This window comes from Lissotriton helveticus, chromosome 11 (assembly GCF_964261635.1).
Source record: "Lissotriton helveticus chromosome 11, aLisHel1.1, whole genome shotgun sequence".
Classification (NCBI taxonomy): Eukaryota; Metazoa; Chordata; class Amphibia; order Caudata; family Salamandridae; genus Lissotriton; species Lissotriton helveticus.
The window spans coordinates 220794982-220807312 of NC_136072.1; the positions used below are offsets into that span (position 1 = coordinate 220794982).

The 12331-nt window shown below is 47.6% G+C and overlaps 1 protein-coding gene across 1 annotated transcript in view; it reads right to left on the reverse strand.

The window, feature by feature from the left end:
* Positions 1-2524: 2524 nt before the first annotated feature.
* Positions 2525-12331, reverse strand: part of GMPS (guanosine monophosphate synthase) — a 515861-nt gene continuing 506054 nt past the window's right edge. The window contains exon 16 of the mRNA XM_078667712.1: positions 2525-3101. Coding sequence (XP_078523838.1) covers positions 3000-3101 — 102 coding nt within the window. The 3' untranslated portion in view covers positions 2525-2999. The remainder of the gene's footprint in view (positions 3102-12331) is intronic.

A 12331-nucleotide genomic window follows, 5' to 3' on the forward strand; every position in this document is an offset into this window, starting at 1 on the left:
AGGTGGTAGAGGAGGAGGAGAAGGTATTCTTAGACGAGAAGTCGCAATGTCCTCCTCCTTTGGATGAGGAGCAGGTGCAGGCGTCTCTAATGGTCGTTTTTTTAGAACTAAGAGTCAATCGACCAGTTTTGGGATCTTTAACCTGAGTCTTTTGTGTATTAACTGGATGTAATAGCTCCTCTGTGGGAGGTAGATCCTTTGGTGTCGAGGTTTTTGGTTCCGTAGGCTTTTTCGGCACCGAACCGGTAACATCTTTTGGTTTAGAAACATGTTCTTTTGTAATGTCTTTGTCCGGTGGGCCGTGTGGTTTTTTCGGCTCCGGAGCTTTTTTCGGCTCCGGTGGTTTTTTCGGCTCCTACGCATGGGAGTCGGGTGCTTTTGGTGGCAATTTCTTGCTCAGCTCAGTGTGTGGTTTTGGTGCCGAGGAGCCGGTTCCAGTCTTCGGCGTATAGTGCTTAGATGTGGAAGCAGCTGGCGTGGAGGTGGAAGATGGCTTCTTTTTCAGTGCCGGTAGGTGTGTGCCGGCACCGGGTTTAGGCTGACTCGAGCCCGAGTCGCCTGAAGGCTTAGTAGGCTTCTTTGCCGAGCCCGAAAGCGGGGCATGGGAAGCAGTCTCTCGGTGTGCACCCGGACCCGAAGGCGAGGGTGTGACCGAAGCCTTTTTGGAGGGTTTCGAGGAAGGGTCGGGGTCGACTTACGACCCTCTGTGCCGGAGTGATATCCTCGACGTCTGAGTCGTCGGCCTCGGAGTCGCTGTCAACTCCATGTTGCTGCTCCTGCTCTGGCACATCGACGCCCTCTTGGAAAATGTTGTCCGGGATCAAAGATGACGAGCGAGCCATGGTTCTTCGAGCTTGCCTGTCCCGAATCGTCTTCTTGGAGCGGAAGGAGGCACAAGTGGAACAGTCTCTAGCCTAGTGTTCCGATGAGGCAAAGGTTGCACACCTCATGTAGTTTGGTGTGGGGAAACTTCGACCAACATTGAGGACACTTCTTAAATGGCGTCCTTTCCATGAGCCACAGAGTAAGGCCCAGGTAGGCCCGAAGGCCTTTGTCGATGGGAAGCGCAATCAAGATAATACCGTCGAACTGGGTGAGGATTGCGCTCCGAAGGAAAATCGGTTCTAAACCGGAGCACAGGAAACACATCCGAGCCTGATGGCGGAAAAAAACAATCTAAGGATGGAGCTGATGCCCTTCGGAGCGCAAAGGCCTCTTTTCTCTCTGGTAGATCACAGGCAGTCACATTGGGTCCTTTTAAATCGCCAGAGCTTGCCTTGCCTTGTGGAGTTCCCCAGGGCTCATCGCTAAGTCCAACACTGTTTAATATCTACGTGTTGGACTTGGCGAGAGTTATTAAAACTTACCAGATGAGCCTAACCTCCTACGCTGACAACACCCAGCTGGTGCTTGCTATCAATAATGACGGGGAACAGGTAGCGGCACAGTTTCAAGAGGGCATGCTGGCTATTAGAGATTGGATGCAGACTAACTGCTTGAGGTTGAACTCCGAGAAAACGGAGGTGGTCATTTTCGGAAAGATCACCCCACAGTGGTCACCGGTGTGGTGGCCTCCTTCGTTAGGAGCTTTACCAACCCCCTCTGCTAGAGTCAGAAATCTGGGTATAGTTTTTGATGACAAGCTAAATTTTGTAGCTCACGCTAACCAAACGGTAGCGAATGCTCATCACAAACTCAGATTAATTAGGAAAATCATTCCCTTCCTGTCGGATAGTGCGGGAAAAACAGTAGTGAGTACATTGGTGCTCTCCTCGCTTGATTACTGTAATGGTTTGTTTGTTAACGCACAAGCCCGGGTAATCTCTAAGTTACAAATTATCCAAAATGCAGCAGCAAGACTACTTTCTAAAACTCCAAAATTTAATTCAGTTAGTCATATAATAAAAAACTATCACTGGCTATCAATTAAAAATCGAATCAAATTTAAGTCACTTTGCTTAGCATTTAAAGCCATTCATAACCAAGGTCCTAGGTTCTTGCAAACTCAGCTTTCCACCGATCACCTTTCAAGACCACTGAGATCGATGTCACTGCATCAATTGGCGGTACCACGTACCAGGACGGTCACTTGGGGAGACAGGCGTTTCACGGTATCTGTAGCCAGACTCTGGAACTCGCTCCCATTGACAATCCGAACAGCACAATCGCTCCTCCAATTCCGGAAACTGGTGAAGACCTGGTTGTTTAATCAGTAATAGGCTTCTAGATCAGTTGTTGCTCCCCTCAGAAAAAATCCTATCTGGTATTCATAGCGCCAAGACGCCCGCGGGCAAATGTATGCGCTCTATAAATTGTAATAATAAATAAATGCGCACTATTGTCCAAAGGAGGAGTCACCTATCTCGTGACTTCCAAAGATTTTTCAGGACAAAAAACAACTTCAAACACCCGGGCCCAACACTAGGTGGCTATCTATGCACAGTGTGTAATCTGCACTTCATATGCCTCTAACACACAATTTTTAACTTCGATAAACACACACAAAGGACTCTGCACTGCTCACTCCATTTGGCAAAATATTTATTTATAATAAATCTTTTCAAAAGCAGTTGGTCACATCAGTTATTCATTTTACATTATTCGGTTATAACAATGGTTTTGCTAAACGTAAATAAATGAATTGTCTCTTTTTATACAGTATACAAAAAACAGAGACATTGAAATGGCTGCAACAATAAAACACATGAAACAAGCAGATTCAGTAAGACGAAAGGCAAAAAAGCAGTATGAATCTGTCTGCACTGAGGCAATATTGACACTCTATGGGGCAATGCTGCCATGATTATTTACCCGTACAAATCCTCGGCCCCATTTCTAGTAATTATTACTGCACCTCTTAGATAAATGCACCAGTAAAGGAATCGGATGTCAAGTAGCAGCTTCAACCTCTTCTCAGTACTGTAGGTCAACACTGGGAATGTTTTTCGGATATAATTTATACTTTAAACAGCATTTCAATTCGTGATTAGACTAGATAACTACTCCCACTCTGTCGTTCCTGGTGGCTTAGACGTCAAGTCAAACATCACTCTAGAAATGCCAGGAATTTTCTTAATTTCCGTCACCATCTTCAGGATCACCTGGGAATATTTAAAAGGATACATGTTAACATTTTGATAAGTTACTGCATTACATTTTCACATTTATAACAAATGCACATTTCAGTAAATGTAAAAAGACTGCTGGAACATTAAGTTTAAAGGCAGTCCTTCCTCAATTTAAAGATGGTTATTGCGTTTCACACATTTTATTTGACATAAGTTAAGCAGGAGGGGACACGCCCACAATTTTACATTATTCAGATGTAGAATAAGAGTTTAATATACTTCTGGCTGTCACAGCTGCCGGCACAGCTGCAGCACCGCCAAGAGCACTGACTCAGCGCGATCCGCCCACAAGAACACAACCGAACTGAAGACCCTGCAATGCATCCTCCGCAATGTCCGATCCCTACACAAACATGCCACAGAAATCTGGGACCTCAACAGCACTACCCCGGATGTAGCATTCTTTACCGAAACCTGGACCAACACCACTTCAGGACCGGACATCGCCATTCCCCAAGGATACAAGATCTCCAGGAAGGACCGCCCCACACGGCCTGGAGGAGGAATCGCCATTGTCCACAAATCCACCCTCCGCCTGAGCACACTCCCCGACGAGCCCACAGACCTGATGGAACACCTTCACTTCAAGATACTGGCCAGCCCTACGTCCACCCTCCATGGAACCCTCATCTACAGACCCCCTGGACCCCGCAGACTTTTCACCAACTCCTTCAAGGACATCATCTCCCCGCATGCCATTGCGTCCACCAACTACACACTACTGGGAGACCTCACCTTCCACCTCGACAACCAACGGGACCCCAGCACCACATCCCTCCTGGACAACCTCCACAACACTGGACTCCGCCAGATCGTGACCGAACCCACACACTCAGCAGGACACACCCTCGACCCCCTCTTCACAACAGGAAACTCCATTACCTTCAGCCACACCACCGAACTCCCACTGGCTGACCATCGATGCGTCCAATTCACCTTCAGAACACCCACCATCCACAGACACCAGCACCCACGAAGTAACTGGACCAGAATCACAGACGACCAGTTAACCTCATCACTCAGCAACTCCACCCCAAACATCGCGGAAAACGACAATGCCAACACCGCAGCCGAACCCTGCACAGATAGATCTCCGACAGCGGCAACACCATAGGCCCCTTCAAGAAAAACAACAAAACACACGCCAAGAAAGCTAGATGGTTCACCACTGAACTTCGAGAGTCCAGATGCACTTGCCACCGCCTGGAGGAAAACCAAATCCACTGCAGCCCACAACTTCAGAGCCGCCTCCAGCGTCCACCACCAACTCATCAGAAAAACAAGGAAAAAAGCGACTGAAGACAGAATCTCCACGCATGCACACAACAGCAAAGAACTCTTCAACATCAAGGAGTTTGCCCAACCCACCAGCGAGTCCACCGACATCCCTCCCCCAAGACCTATGCGACAAACTCAGCACCTTTTTCCACCACAAAATCAAGAGCATCTACAACTTCGACGAAAACAACCAACACACTGAACCCTCACCAACCACCCTTGACACCCTGAAGCCAGCGATCAACAACTGGACAGCCCTCACCACCTAAGACACACTGAAGACGATTAAATCAATCCACTCCAGGGCCCCCACGGAGCCATTGCCCCCACCACATTTTCAACAGAGCCGCCGACACCATCGCACCCATGCTCTACCATACCATCAACCGCTCCCTGGCAACCGTCTCGTTCCCTGACTGGAAACACGCTGAGATCAACCCCCTCCTGAAGAAACCCTTGGTGGACCCCACCGACCTCAAAAACTACAGACCCATCTCCCTGCTCCCGTTCCCAGCGAAAGTCATCGAGAAAGCTATCAACAGCCAACTCGCCACATTCATTTAAGAGCACAACATCTTCGACTCCTCCCAATCCGGCTTCAGAAAAACCACAGTACGGAAACCGCCCTCCTTGCCACAACAGACGACATCCATACCTTACTGGACAAAGGAGAAACAGCAGCCCTCATCCTCCTCGACCTCTTAGCGGCGTTCGGCACAGTCTCTCACCGCACCCTAATACGCAGACTCCACGACGCAGGGATCCAAGACAAGGCCCTCCTCTGGATCCACTCCTTCCTCCCTGACAGGAGGTAGCGGGTCAGACCCCCCCTTTCCTCTCAGACCCTACACCTACCACCTGCGGAGTCCCCCAAGGGTCCTCCCTCAGCCCTGCCCTCTTCAACATCTACATGGCTATGCTCGCCCCCATGGTCAGAACCTACTGACTCAACATTGTGTCATACGCAGACGACACCCAACTCATCCTCTCCCACGAACCCAACACCGCCAAACACAACTTTCAAGAAGGCATGGAAGCCGTCACCAAATGGATGGAAAAACCTCCTCCTACAACTAAACAAAAACAAAACGGAAGTACTCATCATGGGCCCAGAGGCCTGGAACGAGAGCTGGTGGCCCCCGCCCTCGGAAGCCCGCCCACCCCCACGGACCACGCACGCAACCTGGGAATCATCCTGGACTCAGAGCTCAAAATTGACCGCCAGATCAACTCAGTCTCGTCCTCCTGCTTCCACACCCTCCGCCTCCTACGTAAGACCTTCAAATGGATCCCCCTCGAACACAGAAAGAGCGTCACTCACACCCTGGTCACCAGCAGGCTCGACTACAGCAACACACTCTATGCCGGAATAAACAAAAACCTCACCCGCAAGCTAAATAAACTTCAAAAGGCCGCCGCAAGACTGGTCCTCAACCTGCCAATCCACTGCCACATCTCCCAGCACCTGCGCACACTCCACTGGCTCCCCATCAAAGCTAGCGTCACCTTCAAGATGCTAACCCACGCTCACAAGGCCCTCCACGACACCGGACCAGCATACCTGAACAGCCGACTCAAATTCCATGCACCCCAAAGGACCCTATGATCAGCCCAGCTCTCCTATGCCGTGGTCCCCTCCACCAGAAAGACCAGATCGGGAGGCCGCTCCTTCTCCTTCCACGCTGCCAGTGCCTGGAACGACCGTCAGCTCCACCTCAGACAGATAACATCGCTCCCCATCTCCGCAAGAAACCCTAAAAACCTGGCTCTTCGACAGACCCCTTTCTTGATGGACTGGAACCTGCGAACCCCCTCCTACACCCCCAGCGCCTTGAGACCCTTACGGGTGAGTAGTCACGCTTAACAAACACCTGATTTGATTTAGAAATGGCAAAAGACTTTGTCCCATTCTATATCGACGTGGATGGCACTGTACTAATCCTATGCTTAAAGACTTTGATAGAAAAAGCAGACATTTGAGGTGAGCAGATCTAGAGTGTCGCTGCCGTTGAGAGTGCTCTATGCAGGAGCTGCTTTCCACCTAAACTTAAGAACTACCCAGAGTTCTCTGCTACTTTTTTGCATATAATATAATTCTCAGTCGCATACTAGCCATCCACCTCCCACCACACATGTCCACATCGACCAAATTTGATTCATCCCGAGCGATACACAGCACTGAATATTCGCAGACTCCTCTCTATTATGGAATCCGTATAACACGATGAGGACAGAACAGTGATAGTCTCCCTCGATACTGAAAAGGCATTTGATAGCCTACGATGGGAGTACCTGTAGCAGGTGGAGGACAGGCTGGGGTTGGGCTTTCTCCAATTGACTTAACTCCTCTACACAGGACCAACGTGCAGGTTTGCAATAGCAGAATAATTTCTAACTACTACATGGTGGAGAGAGGCACCAGGCAGGGATGTCCTTCTCCCAGCTATTGGTTGCCATCGCCGTCAAGCAAATGGCTAGTAGAGTACGAGTGGGGGCTTTCTACAGGGGACTAGAATGTTGAGGGATTTCCACAGAATTGAGCTATATGTGGATATGCTCCTGTTCCCAACAACGTGGAGAAGGATCGGCTGGGGGCAATCTCGTTATTGGAGCGATTCTGCAATAACTCAAGCCTCTGCTTGAATTGGCGGAAATCGCACATGTTCCCCGAGTCTCCATATGCCACAACCTCAACAACGAGCGGGTTCTCATGGTAGGAGTCCTGCATGAAATTGCTAGGGGTAAAAATCTACCACAACCCCATGAACATACTAGACAGCAACATTGGGGTGGCTATTAGGGCATTTGTGCCATATTGGGTTTTTGGAAAACTATCTTTTGCAGGACGAATTGAGATAGTAAAAATGGTGGCACTCCCCCACCTGCATTACTTTTTTTCCACAATACCGATTATCAGTCCCCGCAAAATGTTCAGAGTTGAACTCATTTCTGGTTGAACGCACCTGGAGAGCAGGTAGGCGTAAGGTGGTGATGACAAAGTGGTGCAGACCTACATCTGATGGGGGGACTAGCTGCGCCAGACCTTGAAGCCTACTATCTTGAGGCTCAAATCCAGTTGTTTAAATAAAGGCTCCACTCACAATTTCGCCCTGGGGTAGATGCCCCTGGTAGAACCCAGAGATTCCACACTCTGTTCAAGGTCCTCTAAACTCCCAAAAGCCCCATCAAAGCGGGATCTATAGTGCTGTTAAAAAATGCCAGCAGCCCTGTTTGCAGCGTGCCCAAGCCCACCTACCTTACTCTCCAGACATACCGTTGCAGGGCTTGGAGGTCGTATATAAGACAGGGGTACTGAGGGGATTGACGAAGTGGTCAGCATTTGACAATCTGAGTTGGGTACCTGTACAGAGAAGGCAAACTATTGTCGTCTGAAGACCTTTCTTGAGACATTTGGGCTGCACCTGGGACAGTGTTGACTGCACAGAGTGGCAGTGGCATCCTTGCGGAATCACTGGAGAGTTCGGAAAGCAGAACCCTTAGCCCATCAAAGAGATGGGTCCTCTGCACGACATGTATCCTCGGAGCAATCACTATCCTATATCAGATGTTGAAGGCAGATATAAATACACTTCAGGATGAACTGCGTCTGAAATGGGAGGAAGACATGGCACTCCAGATCAAAAAAACAGACTGGACTACAATATCAGTTAACTCCAACACAGTTTCACGCAACGCCAGATTCCAGTTAATCATCTTCTATTTTTTTTGCATTGAGCACACCTAACCCTGGGGAAATTTATGCGAACATTTCAAGCACTTGCTGTAGAATGCTCCAGATGTGGAGAACAGGGAGCAGAAATGCTTCACATGTTATGGGCCTGCCCTGCTTTACAAGACTTTTGGGAGGGAGAGAAGGGGCAAGTATCAATGAGGTGACTGAGAAAACGACCCCATGCACCTCAGTGGTGTGTCTATTGGGGGGATTCCCAAAACCAGCTAACACAAAGTGTCCACTACAATTCGTGGACCTAGCACTAGTACTCGCAAAGTAAGAGATTACAATGCAATAGCAGGCCACCAGAAGCCCCCAGGTGAATAAATAAAGTGAGGTACTCATACTGTGTGCTGGATATTAAAGTACAGTTTTGTTTCAGGAGAAGAGGAGGGGCCGCAGCAAGATAGATAAGGCCAGATCCTGGGATGCCTTAGTGAAATGCCTGAAAGAGCCCAACACCAATTCCCCACTTTCTGAACACAACCCAAAAGAAGCCTGAACTTTGTTGGGTATGAATAGAAGACACCTTGGGTTGTATGCTCCTCTGAGAGGGCATAAGTTGTGGCTCTTTACTCTGCGAGGGAGATATATGTTCCTGAATTTAGTACAAAGCAGGGAATGTGCAGGGAGAGAAGAGAAAGGGTAGCATAGTTTACTGTGTTTGAAGAAAGCATAATTCCAGTCAATATGTTTAGGCTTTCCTGTTTTAACTTTCTATTTTTGGTAAATTCTGGTGGGGTTATCAGTGGTTACCCATTTGCGCGCCATTAAAAACAACAGAAACAGTGTTTTTCCAGTGATTATGGAACGTTTTGCTTTTATTATTGCTTGCTTTCTACACTGATAGTGCATGACATATAGAAAGTGTACATCGAGCACCCTAGCCGTTAGGCCAACTCCTCTCCCTCTATTGAATTTCAAATAAATTCAAATTATTAAACAGCACTTTTAATGCTGAATTCTGGGTAAAATGCAGCAGCTCGTGCCATGACAACTTGAGCTGTGGAGTATGCCACGGAATCGTTCAGTGATGCTTGAGAAGACCCCAGGAGATGTGTACAGTTCCAGAGCTGAGCATGTGGTACTAATTGGAAGCTGCTTCATCAATAAGTGGTCTAAGCCTTTATGTCATTAATAGGTGGGGCATCACAAACAAAAAAGCATTGGCCACTGCAATGCCTATATCACAACTCCTAACATTACAAACAGGAAAGATAAAACAAGGGTTAACCGGAGGGGGGGATGCCCGTTTCCTGTTAAAATGCAATGGTCTGACTGGACTTTAAGATGGACAGAAAATATGCAAGAAGTTCCCAAATCTTGAAACTGGAATTCTGCCTACCAAGGGGAGGTTTGCAACACAGAATCTACCTAATTCAGAAAAACACCCACTGCAGTATCTTCACATAATCTACAGATCTCTGGTTCCTGTGTCAAGAGAAACAACTCAGCATTTCACTCGTCTTCAAGGTGGTGAACGATTATCAGCTCAAGTCAATGGTTAAACCACACTAACACTTTATCAAGAAACATACTCGTTCAGCTAACCACGAACAGGACTTTTATTCTGTGAAACACCTTTTTGTAACAGTCTCTCTGTTCAGGAAGCCTACATGGCATGCCTAAAAAGAACAGAATACTGAACAAATCATACATTTACCCCCAGACACACATATGGGTTTAATCCATCGTTTTTTTGCTCACCATGCCACCCCAGTTTGGTGCCCTAAAAGACAGCAGATTACTGGTTGGCAAAGGGAGAATCAGATGGGCAGGTTTTATTCAGAAATTCATGCTGAAAACCCAACTTACTGAAATGCAGCACAATATTCCGATTCAAATAACTACTGTGCTTAATCATCTCCCTTCCTGGACTTCAGGAAAAACACAGCTGTCAATCAATGTAAAACTCTAGACCCTCCGATGGCATATGCCTTGGTTATTGCAAAAGAAGGTGGCAGGGTTGAGCAGTCATGAAACAGAACAGCAAGCCAGAGGACTGGCCTCCTACAAAGCATCTCCAACTGGTGCCATTGACATGTACAGGACAACAGCACTAATAAAAGAGGGACAGCTGGTTTATTTATTTATTTTGAAAGTTTTATATAGCGCGGACAAGATCTTTGCAGATATCAGAGCGCTTTACAAAGAAGGGGTAGATGAGGGAGCATAGTCAAAACAGGTAAGACAGTAAATATAGCAGTACAAATAGGTGGGGGCAAAGCCAATCATGCAGATCAATAATACAATTCATACAAATAAGCAAAGCGGTCGAACAAATAGTACAGATCTTTAAAGAGTCCGAAATATTAGTTCAGGTGTATTTAGCCATGAGGATAGCTTTTACTTCTTTCTTAAACCCTTCGGGGCTAATGACGAGCTGGGCTCGTCATCGCGCTTACCTGTGGTGCGCTGATGACAAGGCCAGCTCGTCATGTATAATGGGAAAAACAAATTTCCAGCACCGGAGGGGAAAAGCCTTAGCAGCCAAGGTGTTAAAGAGTGTAGTGGAGGAGATGAGCCTGGTTTCGGGAGGGAGTGAGTTCCAGATCCTAGGTGCCATTCTTGAGAAGGAGCATTTATATGTTTTTTCTTTCCGGAATCTTCGAGGCTTCAGCAGAAGATTGTTTGTGCCTCTAGTAATTCTAGAGCCGCCAGAGATTGTCAGCTTCTGAGTGAGGTAGCCGGGTGAGTTCAGGTGTACTGCCTTGTGTGTCAAGCAGGCGATTTTCAGATGTATTCTGGCTTCAAAAGGCAGCCAGTTCAGGGATTTCAAGTCGGGGAGATACGAGAATGCTTTTTTGACCCAGTGATGAGTCTCGCTGCAGCGTTTAAAGAAGCTCTTAGGGGTGCGGTAGAGGTTAGGGGGAGTCCGCAGTGGGCGATGCTGCCATATTCTATTCGGGGGATGACTAGTGCTTGTACTGCGGTTTGGAAGTCTTTGGCTGGGAGGAAGGGTTTACGTTTCCTCAGGGTATTTATTTGGAGGTTCGATCCCTTAGTTGCCTTGCTGATATGTTGCTGCATGTTGAGATTGGTGTCAAGTGTTATGCCTAAAGATTTTGCTGAGTCCACAATGGTGGGTTGGACATTGAGTGCGGTTAGGTGTTTAAGCCAAATTTGAGTGGTGGAGATCTTCGCTGGAGGAGAGATCAAAAGGAATTCTGTTTTCAGAGCATTGAGTTTGAGATGATTATCGGCAAGCCAGGATTGGGTGCTTCTGATCGTTGAGTTCAGGAGCAAAATGTCTTTGGGGGATTGTAATTTGAGATAAAGTTGGGTGTCATCGGCGTACATGTGAAAGTGTACATTGGATGCTTGTAACAAGGTGGTGAGGGGTTCCATAACTAGGTTGAACAGAGTCGGGGATAGGGAGAATCCTTGTGGGACGCCTAGCGATACAGGTATTGGCGAGGACATCAGGTTGTTGCTCTTGAATTTCTGCGACCTGTTGTGTAGAAAGGAAGTGAACCACTTGAGAACAGTTCCAGATATACCCATTCTTGTGTTTAGTAGTTCGAGTAAATTCTCATGTTTAACGGTGTCGAATGCTGAAGAGAGATCCAGAAGGATGAGGAGGCAGGGGTCGTTTTGGTCTAGCATTTGAAGTGCGTCGTCAATTATGTGAGTCATAGCAGTTTCTGTACTGTGCCCTGCTCGAAAGCCTGATTGGTGAGGGTTGAGGAGGTCAAACTGATCAATGTGTTTGGTCAATTGTAGTTGTGCGCATTTTTCCAGCAGTTTGGCGAGAGTGGGAATATTGGTAATGGGACGGTAGTTGTTCAGATCAGAGGGGTCGGCTGTAGGTTTCTTTAGTAAAGGTGTGACTTGTCCAACTTTGAGGGAGTCAGGTATGGTTCCTTGTTGCAGTGAGCTGTTGATAATTTTAGTCCAGAGTGGGAGAAGCAAAGGAATAAAGTCTTTAACAACGTTAGCAGGAAGGGGGTCCGTGAGGTGATTGGATGGTTTTAAGGTGCTGAGCAGTTTGCCAATTTCTTCTTCAGAGTAGGTGCCAAAGGATGACCATGAAGCATTGTTTTTAGGTTCAGTGGGTGCAATGCAGTGGGGTTTGGAGTAGTGGCTTGCGTCAATGAGGAGATCGCTCTTTATGTTGTCAGTTTTTTCGATAAAGAAGGCGGAGAAGTCTTCACAGGAGGGTGCTTCGCGCACAGTGCTGAGTGGTTGGGGT